The sequence below is a fragment of the Bos grunniens genome, chromosome 3 (genome assembly GCF_055505025.1).
Source record: "Bos grunniens cultivar Pamir isolate PY7600 chromosome 3, Bosgru_T2T1.0, whole genome shotgun sequence".
Classification (NCBI taxonomy): Eukaryota; Metazoa; Chordata; class Mammalia; order Artiodactyla; family Bovidae; genus Bos; species Bos grunniens.
In genome coordinates this window covers 44,643,700-44,662,862 of record NC_141167.1, presented here as the reverse complement: position 1 = coordinate 44,662,862, position 19,163 = coordinate 44,643,700, and the positions used below count along the sequence as shown (strand labels likewise).

The window sequence follows — 19,163 nt, the reverse complement described above, 5'->3', positions numbered from 1 at the left end:
TTTATTATTATTAGACCATGGATTGCTTGATTTCTTTCCTTTTTTATAATCAGAAAGGCCAATGGGAAGGAGGGAGGGGGTGTCACAGAGCAGGCAAGGACCAAATATGTCATAATAATACCAGGAATAAGTTTTCTAAAAACAGGAGATGGTTGCTAAAAGGCTTGAGGCCCTAAGCCATCACTCCAACTTCATTACAAAGACTCATTAGCACCACAATAAATACTTTGTTTTATGTTTTAATATTCAGGCCTGTTAGTGGCTTTGTTGATCACCACAGATTTCAGGCATTCTGAAGAGACATCAAAAGCAAGAATAAATGGAGTCTTGAAGTAGTTGGGATAACTTGGACTGTTTTAGAAGAGAAACAGATCAGGTCAAGCAAAAATTTAGCTATGAAAGCTTATTTTGGAGGTCAGAGAAAGCCTTTATATGCCTTCTAAAGACCTTGGTACTTTTTCCTCTTCACAAAAGTACAAAATCAAATTTTAATTGGCTCTCCACATGAGAAACCCTAGGCAACGTATGCTGTCTAGTCTGGGATATGGTTGAGGAGGTCTGCCTGTGTAAGAGACTGGATTCAAAAATATCTACTTTTAAAAGTAGCAAAATAAAATTTTAAATTAAAGAAAAACACTAGAGGAATATAAGTAAGATTGAAGGAAATCTAATTCAGCACACCATGTTCTATACCTCCCTGCTCAGTGTAGGCTGGTGAGTCATAGGCTACAGGAAGTCAGAGGCCCAATTTGAACTATCCATGGGGCTGCATAATATTATGTGGAAAAGTCATATTTTCTGGCTCAGGCTATATATGCCAATCGTCAGCTTCTCTGAGCCTTGATTTCCTCATCTGTCACTGTGAAGTTTGTAGTTGAAGCTCATGGCACATTGTCTTCTTCTCCTTCAGTTACCCCCAAGAAAGTGACTTAACTCTTCATTCTTCATGTTGTGAATTTATGATTCTTGATAAGGGCACATGAATGACCTTCTATGCTCCCCAGGGACTACACTAATTCCCCTTCTCTGTGACTTTTCCCATGTCTCAATGTCCTTCAGGTTCATCCGCACTGATGCTTACGTACGGGCAATGACTGAGAAAAGGATCGTCATAACAGAATTTGGCACCTGTGCTTTCCCAGATCCCTGCAAGAATATATTTTCCAGGTTTCTGAAACCCAACTGCATGTTATTAAAGACATTTTACATTAGCCATTTTTCTCTCATGGCTTGAAAGTTACTGGACTAAAAAATCCATTTGCTTCTACAGGTTTTTTTCTTACTTCCGAGGAGTGGAGGTTACTGACAATGCCCTTGTTAATATCTACCCAGTGGGGGAAGATTACTATGCCTGCACAGAGACCAACTTCATTACAAAGATTAATCCTGAGACCTTGGAAACAATTAAGCAGGTAGGACACAGTGCTCAAAAGATATTGCTTAGGAATTTAGAATTTGTACCTTAGAATTAAGTACACTATACATTTTGTTTGGAAGAATATGAGAGCCAGATAGATTAAGTTTCAAATCCCTGCTTTGTCATCAACTACTAGCTATGTGACATAAGGCAGACTTTTCTTCTCATCTGTGAAATTTTAAATATTTATTGTGTTAATTAGAGGAAAACTGTATAAAATACCTAACATATTTATTTGTGACACAAGTATTAAGTCCCTTCCATGTACCAGAATGTATGCTAGATGCAAAAGATACACCAGTGAGTAAGACAACACAGTCCCTGCTCTTCATGGTTTTTATAGGCTAGCATGAAACTGGCACATTTAATATTGAAAAGATTAAATTCATGGTTCTAAGAAAGTGTGTTGCATCAATTTTACATCTTCTTATAGAACTTCTTGTTAGAAATAAAAGCCATACCTTAAATGAAAAAGCATAAAGAAACACATGAGCAATATTAGAAAGTGATACATTTTGCTGAGATATGAGGCAGTCTCAGTGCAGCATTCAGTAAGACAGATCTACATTTTCAACCAATGTTTATTAAGTTGCAGCTGTTTTCTTTTTTTTTTTTTTGCTTTGTGAATTTATTTTTTAATTATTTTATTTTATTTTTAATATAAATTTATTTATTTTAATTGGAGGCTAATTACTTTACAATATTGTATTGGTTTTGCCATACATCAACATGAATCTGCCACGGGTGTGCACGTGTTCCCCATCCTGAACCCCCCTCCTACCTCCCTCCCCATACCATCCCTCTGGGTCATCCCAGTGTTTTCAAGGCATCATTCTTGCTTTCAGAACACTTAACAGCTAGGTGGAGAAATCAATTAATATATTACTTAACTATAATAGAACACAGAATATAGTAAGTCCTTTCACAGAAGGAAACCTTCTATGGAAGTGCATATAAAGATTACTTCTAGCAGTGTTGAGGTGTGTGAAGTGGGGCAGATCAAGGAAGGTTTAAAAGTATCGTATTTGAGTTAGAAATTAGAGGGAAGGCAAAACTTCATTGAATTTGGGAAAAGAGCATTTCAGATATAAGAAGTACCATGACCAAATGAATATAGGTGGGAAACTGGAGAATAAAGAATAATTTTGGGGGGCTAGAATTGCAGTATTTCTCAATGGAGGTGGCATTGGCATTGGGCCAGTGGCACTTCATCATTATGGGGACTGTCTCACCTATTGAAGAGGTTTGACATCCCTGGTCTCACCCACTAAACACCAGACATGTCCTCAATCATTGCACAAACCCCAAATGCTCCCCAACATTTCCACTTCCCCACTAGGGGATAATAGCACTTCTAGGTGCAAACTAATGTTCAAAGCATGGCATGTCAAGGGTAGAGTGAAACCAGAAGTTTGAATAATTGACAAAAATTTTGAACAAGTTGTTTGGTTGATGGTAAACTACTGAAAGTTTTTGTTCAGAGAAGTGGTATAAGCAAAGCTTTAGGTTATTTAATCTGGAAGCTATGCATAAGCTGTATGCGAGGGCAAAAGAACTAGGAGACCAGTTGGTGGAACCGAAGACCAAAAGGAGAAACTGAGTGTAATAGGAATAGAAAGGAAAGTAGTCACAACACTGGGTCTCAATACTACAGGCTGATTTATAATCCCACAGACTGTTTACTAAGGTTTAACATATTCTCAGCAGCTTTTTCTTGGTTTAGATGTATGTTTGTAACCACATATGAGTGTGTGTGTGTAGATCATTTACAGAAGTTCTGAAACTAAGTTTCTAAACTACTCTTTTGACTTTGACAGTGTATCAGATTGCCATGGTAATTTAATTGGAAGTGTGAAGTTCATGGTATGGCTCCGGAATAGACTTTATTAGGAGTCAGGTTTCATTGTGAGCAGCACTATACCCTAACTTCATATAAAAATGTAGTTTTAAAAATTTGAGGGTTTTTTTTGTTTGTTTATTGGTTTACCATGACTGAAATAGCCTGCTAACAAGTACCTTTGCCTCCAGACTGATTCCCTTAAATATAGCTTCCTTAATTCAGTAGAAGCAATTTTTTTCTAAAATGCAAGTATAAATGTGCTATTCCACAGTTTCCAAGATAAAGTTAAAACACAGACCTTTGTGGCTGGCCCACTTTTATTTCTCCTTCTCCATGTGTGCTCCTCACCACAGCCATACTGAATGACTAGACTTCCCCAAGCAGCATTCACTATTTACAACTCTATGCCTTTACAGTAAGGTTCCTGCTTCCTGGAACACATTGTTATCCTGCATCTGACTGACTTTTACTCATCTTTCAACATGAGTTGGAGTCATCGCCCTTGGGAAGCCCTACCTAATCTCCCAGTTTGGGTTAAATGGCTTTTCTTTACAGATATGGTTTTGCACTTACTACACTTATTCCAGCTCATCGTTCTAGTGTTGTTGTTCAGTCACCCAGTCATGTCTGACTCTTTACAACCCCATGGACTGCAGCATGCCAGGCCTCCCTGTCATCACCATCCCCCAGAGTTTGCCCAAGTTCATGTTCATTGTATCAGTGATGCTATCCAGCCATCTCATCCTCTGACACCCTCTTCTGCCCTCAATCTTTCCCAGAATCAGGGACTTGTCCAATGAGTCATCTGTTCATGTCAGATAAGCAAAATACTGGAGCTTCAGCTTCAGCACCAGTCCTTCCAGTGAGTATTCAGGGTTGATCTCCCTTAAGATTGACTGGTTTGATCTCCTTGCTGTCCAAAGGACTTTCAGGAGTCTTCTCCAAAACCACAGTTTGAAGGCATCAATTCTTTGGCATTCTGCCTTCTTTATGGTCCAGCTCTCACAACCGTATGTGACCACCGGGAAGACCATAGCCTTGACTATACGGACCTTTGTCAGCAGAATCACATTTCTGCTTTTCAACACACTGTCTAGGCCTGTCATCTCTTTCCTGCCATGAAGCAATTATCTTCTGATTTCATGGCTATAGTCATGGTCTGCAGTGATTTTGGAGCCCAAGAAGAAGAAATCCGTCACTACTTCCACCTTTTCCCCTTCTATTTGCCATGCAGTAATGGGGCCAGATGCCATGATCTTAGTTTTTTTTAATATTTAGTCTTAAGTTGGCTCTTTCACTCTCCTCTTTTACCCTCATCAACAGGCTTTCTAGTCCCTCTTTGCTTTCCACCATTATAGTGGTATCATCCACATATCTGAGGTTGTTGATGTTTCTCCCACCTATCTTAATTCCGGCTTGTAACTTATCAGCCTGGTATTTCTCATGATATACTCAGCATATAGGGTGATAGCAGACAGCCCTGCTGTACTCCTTTCTCAGTCTTGAACCAATCAGTTGTCTAGTACAGTGCTGTCAATGGAACTTTGTAGACAACATTTCTATATCTACATTGTCCAAGTGCTGTTGAATACATGGATGTGGCTAATGTGACTGAGGAACTGAATTTGAAGTTCTATCTAATTATGATTAACTTACATTTAAATTGCTACATGTGGCTACAGTATTGGATACTGTCAATCAATACTGAAATTTTCAAAAGTAAGGACTATCTCTGTTTTCCTAGACACTGACACAGCATCTGGCATATAATAGAAGCCCAATGAGTACTTGACAAATGACTGAATGAATGAATGTCTTGCCTAATATTTAAATGAGTGCTAAAAACTCCCTAAGCTTTAAAACATATTCTCTTAATCAAAGAGAAAGAACTTTGATTAGATAAATATATAATCATGGATTATTTATTCAATAAATCTTTACCGAGTAGGTCCCAAGCAGAAATTCTAGTACTCTGCATCTTTTGACAAGTCACTTGACCTCTATGATTCCTCAAGTTCTCCTTATGTAAACTGAGAGATTTGTGATAGATTTATGGTTTTGAATTTTTTATGAGAATCCAAATTCAACTAAAGTACTGAATCCTGTCTTCAGAAGTTTCCATTAATTCCAGGAATTCATGGTTCCCCTGAAGTCTATTTAGGTTAAGACTTTCTATACTAGAATTCTCAGGTTTATTTCAGTTCCAAATTCATCTACATGTAAGACACTGGATTTGGTATTTAGGTTGTATCATACAAAATTTGTATTTTTGTAAAATGAAAATTAATAACTATCAACATGCAGTTCAATGTAATTCAATAAGGAAAATGTAAAGACGTTTCAGGATTAAAATTTATCACTGTTTGAGGACAGCTTGTATATACAAAAGGAAAATAACCAACCAGAGCAATGCATGGTCTACATCAACAGAAGAACACAGTCAGGGAGAATTTAAAGATTTCAAAGGCATGAAGGGTCAATGTGGGGGTCAGAGAAGAGCTCTGCACTAAAGTTGGAACTTCCACAGGTTTGAAAGAAAGTAGGACCCCAGAGGGATAGAAGGAAGAGAAAGTGCACTTAGGGTGAAGGTGCAGATGGTCGTGGTGAGGTCAGACTGAGGGACCAAAGATGCAATACAGTTTTTCTCTTAACATGGGTGATATCTCTTTTCTTTCCATAGGTTGACCTTTGCAACTATGTCTCAGTCAATGGAGCCACTGCTCACCCCCACATTGAAAATGATGGGACTGTTTACAACATTGGTAATTGCTTTGGGAAAAATTTTTCAATTGCCTACAATATTGTAAAGATCCCACCACTACAAGCAGGTCAGTTTACCACTTTGACTCTTCTAAAACAAGTATCTATAATGTAAGAAAATTACTGGAAATACAAGATGTCAGATCAGAAATATGAGGACTGCACTATACGGACTGTTAAATTACTTTCAGATTTTCAGAAAACTATCCTCATCCTCACCCTACAAGGGAACAAATACCTAATAGCACCATAGTAGGAAATAACAAATTGCAAATACAAAAAGCATGTGGCCATGTTCTGTTCTACAGTGTTTCAAAGATATAGTGTATATGTGACTTCGATCATATAAAATTTAGATTCAAATCAAGCAAATAGTTATTGAGCATTTATCCATGTGCCAGACAAAATTAAGTTTTCAAACAAACATATGTATGTATATGAAAGTGTATTTAGTATTTTATATGTATTTAATTCCCAAACAAAACCTTTTAACTCATATGTAGACTATAGAGAAAGAATGCTAAAACAGAAGAGTACTCTTTAGAATTCTTCATTCATCCTCCATTCATTGTCAGAAATTTGATATTGATCTTGTTAATAGAATTATTTGAGTATATATGGATTTTTATTTAGTTTTTGCTTAGTATAATTTGTGAAGTTTAGATCCTGGACCAGCAGCATCACCTGGAAACCTGTTAGAAATACAAATCTCAAGCCCCACCTAAGGTAGACTGAATGAGTAACTCTGAGGGTGGGCCCATGCTCAGTATTTTCAGAAACTCTTTATGTATTTCTGGTGTACACTAAGGTTTAAAGACACTGCCTTAGTAGCAAATAAACTTTAATGTGCTTAAGAATTATTGTATAGGGCTATTGACACCAAAAGGGCTTCTCAGGTGGTGCTAGTGGTATATGCCAATGCAGGAGACATAAGAGACAGGGGTTCGATCCCTGGGTCTGACAACCCACTCCAGTATTCTTGCCTGGATAATCCCATGGACAGAGGAGCTTTATGGGCTACAGTCCATAGGACTGCACAAAATCGGACATGACTGAAGGGACTTAGCACCCACAAACAACAAAACCACATATTCCATAACTTTACGGCTAATTTAAGAGATTGTAAAAGTCACTTTGACCATACTAAAGTTTTGCCTTACTCCCTTGACTTAGAACCCACCTCCAGTTAGTAAGATGTGACTCCACTATACTCTATCTACCACACACTGTTTGAGTGCACTTTCCAAATCTGCTGCTATTTGGATTTTCCTGGGTGATTGCAGCTCCACATGAAATTTCCCTCAGAAATGCCAGTGACTGAGAAAATGGAAATAAACTCTTTAAAAAATCAAGATCTGAAAATGTATTTCTTTGCTCGCATAAGCTGTTCTAAATGCTTTGTATTTAAAAAAAGAGGCTGTTCCACAGCCTTTTAAAACCACTTTATTTCAGACAAGGAAGATCCAATAAGCAAGTCAGAGATCGTTGTACAATTCCCCTGCAGTGACCGATTCAAGCCATCTTACGTCCATAGGTAACTCGAAGGCCTGCTATGAATCTTCAGGAAAACTCAAGTTTAAAGATCTGCTTTGCCTACCTTTGATACCAGTCCTGATCATGACATTTTCTTGCAGAAACCTAAATTTAAATGTAATTAATTTCATGTAGGCACTGTTGATTCATATAACTGAGCATACCTCATGTGTACATATTTCTCTGTGGTTTGAGCATCAACCCTTCCCACTCACAAGTTTATTTCTGTTTCTGAACAGTTTTGGTTTGACTCCCAACTATATTGTTTTTGTGGAGACACCAGTCAAAATTAATCTGTTCAAGTTTCTTTCTTCATGGAGTCTTTGGGGAGCCAATTACATGGATTGTTTTGAATCCAATGAAACCATGGGGGTAAGTCTTACATTTATTTGTCAGGTTTATGATTCCAAAGAATATGTGTTTCATAATGCATACTTTTTTTCTTTTTAAATGCATCAAAATATTCTCACTTTTAGGTTTGGCTTCATATTGCTGACAAAAAAAGAAAAAAGTATATCAATAATAAATACAGGACCTCTCCTTTTAACCTCTTTCATCACATCAATACCTATGAAGACCATGAGTTTCTGATTGTGGATCTCTGTTGCTGGAAAGGGTAAGAGAGCACATTGAATGAATAAATGTTACATCTCCAGTTGGTCCTGGAAATCAGGTTTGTTTGTTTGTTTGTTTGTTTGTTTCGGAGATACTGCTTTCAACATTTAATCTGAATTATATATTTTAAAAGTATGCTTAAGTCACAAAATATGATTGAAAAAGCTGTAGGGAGTTTAGGTAATCAGAAACACAAACTGAACCTCACAACCATGGTTAATGATTGAAAAGTGCTCAGGTCCATGAAACAGACCTAAAAATAAAAGATTCTATGACTTGATGAATGAACTTAAACTTAATTTCCCTCAAATTTAACAAGATCCTTTGAGGAGCCTTAAACTGCATCTACTCTGGGTTTGATTTTTTTAAAAAAAGATAGACATACTTTCTTCGGAACAGCAAGTCACTAAAAGAGACAGTAGCCCCTAAAGACACAGACAGAATGGTGATAGAGAAACAGAGCAGAAAGTTTCAAAGGCTGCTGTTATTTAAACATATCCATGAAGCAGGACTCTTTTCTCTACCCAGAGTGGGCAGAAGTGGTTCCAGTATACCTGAGTCTTTAGGAGTTTCTAGATTGAAGACTAAAGAAGAGACAGGCATTTCTGCTTTTAAAAGACATGCATCATGTCTCTAAAATTATTTTAATTGTCTGTCCTCACATTTGACTTCTTATTTTTGCAGATTTGAATTTGTTTATAATTATTTATATTTAGCCAATTTACGTGAGAACTGGGAAGAGGTGAAAAAAAATGCCAGAAAGGCTCCTCAGCCTGAAGTTAGGAGATACGTACTTCCTTTGAATATTGACAAGGTAAACACCCTCTACATAGACTTCAGATATAACAAGAATGTTTCATCTTTCTCAGGATTTTTTCTCCTGCTGTGTGTTTATACATAAAGGCTCAAAATTTCTGAACTGGAAGGGACTTTAAAAATTAGCGAATTCAATTCCCCTCATTTTATAAGTGAAACTGAAGCTCATGACTTAGCAAAATCCAGTTATGACAGAGTCAAAGTGAAAACTGGTTTTTTTTTTCAAAATCCTTTTAAAACTGATTGCTAAAAAACAAACAACAAAAAACTGATTGCAATCCAACTGGTTAGAACATAAACAAAAACAGTGGGATAAGTGGGCGAAAATAACTTAAAACAATAGGTTGGTAATCTTTGAAGGCTTTTAGGCTAGGCTAAAATGTTTGTGTTTTATTTGACTGGTCATAGGGTATTAAGGATTTTGAGTAGAAGAAAGACATATTCAGAGTTAGTGAACTGGGTATCAAGTGTACTGACTCTTCTAGTTGTCTCTCCTGCTAAATGTCCAGCCTCCCTGAGCAAGTCTCTCAATGAGCAAGTTACCCCAAAGTTCAGTTGCCTGCTCTGAAACCTAAATAAATGGGACTAAATAATAACTAGGTCATTTGCTGTTTTGATTTTCTAAAATAAGGCTGTGTCATGTGTAAGTAGTATTGGAAGTGAAGGAGAAAGATAGGGACCTGAGACTGGAGACAATTTAAATTACTCAGGTGCCAGAAAAGTGTAGTGGTAGTAGCAACAGAAAGACAAAAGTGAGTGTTCCTACAGCTAGAATAAAAAAGGATCCTACATTTGACTGGATGGCAGAATGAATTAAGTCTTAGACATGCAAAATCCTATGTGTCTAGAGTGTTGATACCTTTGGAAATAGGAACTGCAATAGGCAGAGCAGATTTGGAGATAAACATGAACTGTAGAACTAGGAGGAAAGGGTAATAATGAGTAAAAGGGCTGACTGGAAGACAAACCCAGGTTGACCGGGGCTTCCAGCTTTCTAGTGTGTGATTTGGGGCAAGACATTTAGTCTTTTCACATCCCCTTTCTTTATGGACTTTCCTGGTGGCTCAGAATTTGCCTGCAATGCAGGAGACTCAAGTTCAACCCCTGGATTGGGAAAATACCCTGGAGAAGGAAATGGCTACCCACTCCATTATTCTTGCCTGGAGAACCCCACGGACAAAGGAGCCCAACAGGCTACGGTTCATGAGGTCGCAAAAGAGTTGTACACAACTGAGTAACTAACACTTTTATTTCATTTTCTTTATCTATATCCACCATACAGGATTTTTGTGATCAATAAATGAGGTGATATATATCAATCTCTGAATATAGTCCCCCACATAAACTAAGTGTTAAATAATATTCATTATAATTCTCATCAACAACAAAGAAGTATGAACTTCTCTTGCTAGCAATGTCTATCCTCATATATTTGATCATCATTTCAATGCCAATAACTATTAGCTCTTTTCTTCTAACCCTGCTTTGTGTCACAAGGACCTGCACTTCCACATGAAAGCCTACCAGATATCTTCATGAAGATGTTGTTGATCATCTAGAGCTAATAGTTATTGACATTAAAATGATGATAAAATATATGAGGATAGACATTGCTAGCAGCAAAAGTTCATACTTTGAAGTAAGTATTCTAAAAGAAACTTACAAATTTGTTGATTTTAAAAAATGAGGAACTTGACAGCCAGAAAATGTTGAAAGAAAAGATAGCCAAGCACATAAGTTGGGGAAACACCCATGTACAGAAAGTGGTAGGAAAAGAGGAATCATAAAAAGAAAGAAAAAAAAATCACTAAAGGGTCCTAGTTACAATTAAGAGAGGAAAATGCCACATTGACAAAGCAAGAGAGGGTTTCATTGATGTCCACTGCTACATATAGGCAAGCTGGAAAAAATGAAGCTAAAAAAAGGAGCCAAAACCCAGATTTAGTGACCTCCAGGAGAATAGGGAGAGAGGCAGAAATCAGGTTTCAAGCCACAGTGACAATGTGATAGCAATTACTATAGCCTGTACTTTTAAAGTTTGGCAATAAAGAGAAAACTAGATCATAAATTAGAGAAAGAAGAGATAAACAAATTGAAGGAGGGGCTAAGGAAGGGAAAGAGTATAAGATGACTAAAGCTTCAGGTTTAGTGATTGAAATAATGGTGATATTTTTAAATATATCTTTCTTATTTTTGAATAGGCAGTGCATTTAATTGGTCAGAAAATCAAAATGATCTAAAAAAGTTTGCACTGAAAGTGTCACTCCAACCACTGTCTGCATCCATTCCATACCATTCCTCTTCACTTCTATGTGTAACTTTTAATGTCTTTCCTTTGCATTTGTTTGTTTATGAAAATATAAAAAAATGTCAACATATAGAATTATTATTCCCACTTTTTACACAAAAAGTAACTTTCTATATCCACATTTTTATTCCTTGCTTATTTTCATTTTAAAATACATATTGAAGATCTTACTTTCTTCAACCACACAGTGTTCTTTTTTACCAATATGCTGCAGTCCCTCACTGCTGAGCAAGAGTCATTTCCATTTTTTGACTGTAACAGATAATGTCACAAGGAATAACTTTGTATGTATGTTCTTTTATGTATATGCAGATATAGCAATAGGATAGACTGTCAGACGTGAGTTTGCAGTATCAGAGGATAAACACATCTGTTTAAAAAAAAAAAAAAATAGTGAGAGGGAGAGTGAAAAGAAGGTGCTGGTTTGGAAAGCAAAGATGATGTTACAGATCTCTTACATTAAAAAGCCTGAATTTAATAATAGAAAAAAATAAGATACAACAGAGTAAAATCATTAAAGTTACAGTCCCATAAGTAATGTGTTCAACATCAACATTTGAACTAATTTTTTTTTCTTAATTCATACAATGCTACAGATCATAAGGACTCACTATGTTGGATCAATTGTTATTTCCAGGTCTTCTATATGGAGAGAGAGAGAGAGACATATATAAAATTTTCTTTATTTTGCCACCTTTAGGTAGTCATATATCAATATGTATATATACATACATGCTGCTCTCTGCTTCCCAACATCACCACGAAGAGCCTCGAGGTCACACTTCACGGAATCTTATAAGATCCATTCCTCACCTCCTCTCTCTTCCCAATTCTGAAAATCTTTCACTATTTCCTTTTAGTTCATTGTACATCACCAGAAAAATTCCATCCATCCTCTGCTCAGAAGGTTCCTTCCATCTTATCTCTTTTACCAAAAAAATCTGATACTCTCTAGGACACTGGTCTCTTCAGCAGCAGTTTCCAGGAGTAGCAGTTTCTCCCCCAGCCCTTGTACCACTGGGCCTGGAGTTGGAACACTTGTTCCACTTTGCTGCTTCCAAACCACTGATCCTTCTGCCCACCCTTAAAATCTTTCAATTTCAAATCTCACTTCAACTAATTATATACCCAAGTGGTATGTGTACATATATATATATATATATATATATAAAACCCTTCATTATTGTTTTCACATACTAATCACCACTCCCTCTTCTTTTGGCTCAGTGTCACACTCCCCTCCCTGATCTACTTCCAACAATCAGTGATTTCAGTATACACATCATAGATGATTCTTCCAACAGCCTGGCCTCAGTTCTTTGACATCTTCCACTGATCCATCTGTCTTCCATTCTGACTCAGCCACTCACTTCCCAAGTCATACAATTGACCTTGCTATTACCTTTGACTGTGCTTCTATCATAACCTTGGTTCATACAGGACACATTCTGACTTACCTTTCAAGATTACCAACCCTATTACAATTCCCACCAGAACCTCCAATCTATTGAACCTGCTCACCATCTCTCACTCCTCTGAAGACTTATCTTACCTCCTTATTCAGGTAAAATTTCATGATCATTGTAATCACCCCGTTGAGTAGATCCTCATTTCTCTTGCCACTTTCTTACTTTATAGAATTTATTTGTCAAAGTCATAAATCTTAGTTAAATTCAACTCTCCACCCACTCCATGCTTATACCTCTAAGGCTCAAATTAAGTGCTAAAAATACACAATTGTGTTAATTGGCCCATTGACCACAAACCTTACTGCAACATTTCCCAACTTCATTTTCCTAGTTAAGTATTTCACACCCTCCTCTCTCAAACTTCTAACACATCCCACCTCCACACTCATACTCAATTAATGACTCTGTTTCCTCTTTTACTGAAACAAATGAAAGAAATCAGAAAAGAATGTAGACTCCTGCCACCACATCTACCCACCCACCAGCATCTGTACTCATACTGAATTATCCATCATCTTATTCAGAACTAGTCTTTCCCATCCTTCCTCACCAACTCCAGGACATTATTCTACAACTCTCCCACTCTGTCATATATTTGTCATTAACTCATGCATATCATGCTGTTATTTTGCCTTCTTATAAAATCCTTCTCTTGACTCTTCTTGCCCCTTCATTTATCCCTTCTTTCCTGTCTTGTGGCCCCTTTAATGTTGGAGGGCACCAGGACTCAGCCCTTTGTCCTGCTTCTATTTGTACTTTCACTCCTTTGTAAAGACTCATGCCTTAAAGCAACCTGCACTTCCACTTCCAACTTCCTCTTAACTCAAGATTCTTATATGTTATTGCCAATGCTGTCTTTATTTTGATGTTCAGTAAATATCTCAAGTTTAATAAGACAAAACTCAAACTTCTTCTCTTCCCCTACAAAAAAATTTATCCCTCCTTCAGTAATTCCCATCTTTATTGTGACAACTCCAACTTTTAACTATTTGGGCCCAAAAACTTGGAGCCATCCTTGACTTCTCACTTAATTTCATGCCTGTTCCCTATCCAGTATCTTACCTATCAGGAAATCCTCTGCTCTGCCTTCCATTCCTCACTAACTTCAGTGCTACTAGCCCAGTTTGAACCATTGTTTTCTTTTGACTAGACTACTACAAGACAGACTGGTTTCCCTGATTTCACACCTGCATATCCCCTATTCTTAAAGGGATCTTGACAGAACAGCCAGACTGATTCTTTTAAAAATAAATGATAGCCTTGCAAACTCTTCTGCTCATCTCTTGCTCACAGGAAAAACCCAAGTCCTCACAATGACCCATCAGGCTCTAACCAGTCTGACCCCATTATACCCTTCTACCTTCCTCTCCTGTGTTCTCCCCCCAGCTCAGCACAGCCAACCTGGTCTCCTTAATGCTCTTCAACCACACTTGACAACACTCCTGCCTCACGCGTTTGCAATTTGTTCTCTCTGCTTAAATGCTGTTCCCCAGATATCTACATTGCTTCCTTCATCTCATACAAGTTTTACCCCAAATATCACCTTATCAATGAAGCCCATCCTGACTACCTACTAAAATTATAAATCACTTACCTGTCACACTTCTGATCCCCCATATTCTGCTCTGTTTTTCTCTCCACATTCATGATATACTAAACACTTTATCTGTATTTATAGTTTTCCAAATTAGAATGTAAACTTCATAACAATAGGAACTCTGTTCTCTGAAATATCACAAGTGCCCAGAATAGAGTCTAGTACAAACCATGTATTCGGGTATTTAATGCAAAACTAAATGCATATGTTCTTTGAAGAGCTCATGATATTCATTCCTTTCATAATATAATCTGAAAAATGACGTGGGGGAAATTTCGGTATCAAGAGATCTTAGAAAACATCAGGTCCAGTAGTTTTTTCGTTTGTTTTCTTTTTTGACAACATAAGGATATGATATTTTTCCAATAAAATCAAAATATAGCTAACTTTAAAGGAGATAAACATTGTATGGATACCTAGAGGTTGAAGTCTTTGTTACTGTGAAGCAAAATACTTCTTTTTCCAGAGCCACATCCTCAGGGCCCTATATGTTCTTTGAGGTCAGTCTCATTTCACAGATGAGAAGACTAAGGGCCTACGAGGTTATATTTCTTTTATATATCACTGACTTTCCCAGTGATACACAGTCAGTGACTGACATGGACATGGGCAGCTTTCCCAGTTGTGTTCTTGGTCTCGCCCTTCTAGAGTTTTCTGTACTGATTCTTCTACATGTTGACTTAAGAAATGAAGAACTCAGGAAACTAAACTTAGAAACTGTTCTCACAGCTGCTTGATTTTTATTCCTTGCTCACTGAGGTTTCTGTTATCCTCTTTCTTAGGCTGACACAGGCAAGAATTTAGTCACACTCCCCAACACAACTGCCACTGCAATTCTGTGCAGTGACGAGACCATCTGGCTGGAACCTGAGGTTCTCTTTTCAGGGCCTCGCCAAGGTGAGATGGTATAGGAAAAAACTTCACATGTGAGAGAACAAAATGTTCCACTCAGAGAGAGTAACTGAGTTTTCCTAAGCGTGTATTTTATTTTGTAGCATTTGAGTTTCCTCAAATCAATTACCAGAAGTATGGTGGGAAACCTTACACATATGCGTATGGACTTGGCTTGAATCACTTTGTTCCAGACAGGGTAATTAATCCCTCTTCCTAATATTCGAACAGTACTTGAATCATATGTAAGTCAAGTAAAGCATAATGACTGACTAATTTATTGACTAATTTTTCTTTCTTATAAGCAGCTCTGTAAGCTGAACGTCAAAACTAAAGAAACCTGGGTATGGCAAGAGCCTGATTCATACCCCTCAGAACCTATCTTTGTTTCTCACCCAGATGCCTTGGAGGAAGATGATGGTAATGAGAGTAATAGATGTGTCTGAACCCTCTCTTCTCATTGGAGTTCATATAGTTAATTCACTAGGAGAGGAGTTATGTTGATTATTTCCAAATGTTCAGAAATAATCCTTCCTGCTATTGAATAGGACAGCACTAAAGAATGTAAATGTGTTTGAAAATAAGTTTTATCTTATGGTCAGGTTTCATTAGGTACTGTTGGAAAAATGCTTAGAGCACCATCGGGTGTCACGATGGAATATCAGTATCTGCTCTAGATGGAGGCGAGAAGGAAGAAGGAGCAGCATGCTATCTAGGTTTTGCCTTTCCAGTCCAAATACATTTCTGAAAAGAAATAGGGTTCTAAGGAGAGAAACTGAATATTCTAACTGATCCAAGAGAATGAGGCTTTGAGATTCTGGTTCTAGTTTTTCATTTTAGTAAGCTGAGGCTAGAAGGGGATCCAGAGCAACAGTCTATAAAACAGCAATTCAGATACACTCAACTACAAAGCTGGGACAGCGGGGTAGGTGATACTCTCTGGGATTAAAATATGGGAGACCACAGAGAAATGAATAGAATAAAGAGTTTTAGAGCCGTTTTACACTAAGTGATTTTACATTTGCAGTGCATCCAGTCAAAACTGCAAAAAGTTTGTTCCTATTTTGTTTGATGGAAGTAAGCATCCAAGCTAGGTCTTGGAAATTGTAGAAATAATGTACCTTACTGTTTTGAAAATCTTTAATATATGTTTCATTTGATTGTCACAACATTTTTTGCAGTAAGTAGAGCAGGTGTTAAATCTTATGACACAAATAAAAACACAGAAACATTCATTAAATAAGAATTCAATGAATATTTACTGTGTTCTAACCATTGTGGTAGGCTATCAGGATACAATGGTGGGCAAGAAAGACACTATCACTCCCTTCCTGGAGCTTATAGTCTAGGGGACTTGAAAATTTAACATCACTCTCATGGTTGCCATGGGCTTTGTTGGTGACTCAGGCGGTAGAGAATCTGCCTGCAATGCAGGAGAGTACTCTTGCTTGGAGAATTCCATGGACAGAGGAACCTGGCTGCCTACAGTCCATGGGGTCACAGTCAGACATGATTGAGCAACTAACACTTTCACTTTCATGGTTGCCACACAGCCAGGTGGCAGAAGAGTCAGAACAAGCTATCAGGTCATCTGTTTTTCTTTATTTCTGAGTGTAATGTCTCCTGTATTATTTCAATGATATTTAATCTATGGCTCTGGGCTTTTTTTTTTTTTTTTTTTAATTCAACACTGCCTTATTAACTTCTCATTAACAGGTGTAGTTCTGAGTGTGGTGGTGAGCCCTGGGGCAGGACAAAAGCCTGCTTATCTTCTGATTCTGAATGCCAAGGACTTGAGTGAAGTTGCCAGGGCTGAAGTGGAGATTAACATCCCCGTCACCTTTCATGGACTGTTCAAAAAATCCTGAGCACATTCTAGCATGACATGTTTCTGGTGACAAAACACAGAGAAACGTAGTTAGGTCTGCAATCAAATTCTGTTTAGCTTTAGCCTGCTGTCTATAAGGGTTTTAACTTGCAGACGCACACCGTTTTGCAGTATTTTACAGAAAGCACAGAGTTGAGTAAGGAATTCCTTTTTAAAAAGTGCTTATTTAGATAATCGTACTTCGTGAGACAAGCACATCATAACTAAAAACTCTTTATATATTTACAATCAAATAGAAAATGAATGTGAATTTATTAAACTGTTTTTCATTCCTATTATAAAAGTGTATTTTAGGCACCCATCTGCTCCTATTACTTTTTAACATTTAAAAGCCAAAGTCCTCTACAGCTGATATGTATATAGCTTTGCTGTGTCAAGGCAGCATCTTGGAAAAAGGCTTAGTTACTAAATGTCAAATCAAACTTCTTCTCAAACCAGGGACTTTGATCTAAGACAATCATTGTAATTGTATGCACATATGTATTATTATTCAAAGATTCTCATGGTTTAAACTTTAATATTTCCATTTAATATAGGCAATTATTACTATTTCTGATTTCACAGTAAGGAAGCCTGTTTCTAAGTCACTGAGGGCTGTCAACCAAATAACTTCTCAGAGATTACATTATCTATTAGAAACTTATATAACATAAAAGCAATTACATATAGTAGTGACTATTTTTTTTAAATAGCATAAAATACTTACAAACATAATTGCTGTTTAAAATCAGATTATGGGGATAATAATGTGTATGGGGGGGTTATACTTTGTTACCTCTTCTGCTTAATTACATTTAAGCACTGTGCACCTGACTGAAGAGAAAATGAGAAAATAGAAAATACTGTCATTAATGTTCAGATATGAATATAGTTTAAGCACTTTTGTTTTTAAAATTATTCTTTTCTGAGATACATGTTGCAAAAAAAAAATGAAGATTGACAAAAATTTTTATTCTATATCTTAATCCTGTTTGACTAAGTAAAAACAGCTTGAAGGAACAGACTGACTTGGGTACTTGATGCATCCATTTGATTTCTTTATTTAGATAAAATGCAAACTCATTTTTTAAGATTATAAGTACTCATTAAAATATACTTTTCAAAGAAAATCTAAAATTGCAAAAAACAGAAATTATAAAGTAAAATCATACAGAGCTCATCTAAGCACAACTACTGGTCTTTTCCATCATTTCCCATGTGTGGCTTTTTAATGTAATCATTATTTCTTTGGGAGTAATTCCTAGGTAAACCTAGATATCTCAAAAAAAAAAAAAAAAGAAAAGAAAAATGCCATAAAATAACATGGAATATGTGACTGTAGATAAACATCAATCTGCTGGATTTTGTCTCTAGATGTGGCACGTGAACTTAATTCCACAAAGAAAGCTATTCATACATTTATTTTAAAAATGCAAAAAGTAAATTACTGAATAATTACCTAGTTTTGTGCTTATTTAAGTCTCTAAATTTAAGAGAATTCCTAATACTGTCACTTCCCACACTTGCCAATCAGCCCCTGCCTTCTTCCCATTCCTTTTCCACAGGAAAGTCTGGCAGTTCTTTGTGCCTGCTTCTCCAGTTGGAAGATCCCACTTTGAGCTCTATGCTCTGTGGAGATAGCCACAGTGTTAAGAAGGGAGAGAGGCACATCTGACTAAAGGAACATTCTGTCAATACCTTTTCACCAATTGGATTGAATATATAATCATTGCTGATATTATACCAAAAAGGCTTAGGAGCTGCTTTACAAGTGCAAAGATAGAACATGAGTTTTAAAAACTTAAATTAGGATAAGGGAGATTTAAGTCAAGCAGGAAGGATTAACTCAGAAATTCAGACTGAAAAAATTAGGTAACCTGATTTCTAAGAATCAAAGGTATTCATCTGGAGGAATCTAGAGAATCATGTCCCATCCAAAAACAAATAAATATGTTTTAATGGGAAAATTCAAATTAAGATAAATAAACCTATTAGTAAGTAGCTACTTTTAAAATAAGTTGTTTGAAGTCAGCTTTCTTCCATTTCAACA

At 36.8% G+C, this 19,163-nt stretch overlaps 1 protein-coding gene across 1 annotated transcript; it reads left to right on the top strand.

Annotated features, from left to right (window-relative positions):
• Positions 1-1,075: 1,075 nt before the first annotated feature.
• On the top strand, positions 1,076-18,137 carry RPE65 (retinoid isomerohydrolase RPE65). The gene is made up of 11 exons (XM_086394336.1): positions 1,076-1,167; positions 1,271-1,412; positions 5,938-6,085; positions 7,470-7,551; positions 7,790-7,922; positions 8,027-8,166; positions 8,850-8,979; positions 15,138-15,252; positions 15,351-15,445; positions 15,555-15,666; positions 16,963-18,137. Exons 1-11 carry the CDS (start codon positions 1,091-1,093, stop codon positions 17,112-17,114), a joined length of 1,326 nt encoding a protein of 441 aa, XP_086250462.1. The 5' UTR covers positions 1,076-1,090; the 3' UTR covers positions 17,115-18,137.
• Positions 18,138-19,163: the final 1,026 nt, after the last annotated feature.

Bases quoted from the DNA above. Each gene is read 5' to 3' on its own strand.
- RPE65 (XM_086394336.1), top strand. From the start codon at position 1,091: ATGACTGAGAAAAGGATCGTCATAACAGAATTTGGCACCTGTGCTTTC. The intron at 1,413-5,937 runs GTAGGACACAGT...TTCTTTCCATAG, and splicing joins CCTTGGAAACAATTAAGCAG to GTTGACCTTTGCAACTATGT. The intron at 15,253-15,350 runs GTGAGATGGTAT...TTTATTTTGTAG, and splicing joins CTTTTCAGGGCCTCGCCAAG to CATTTGAGTTTCCTCAAATC.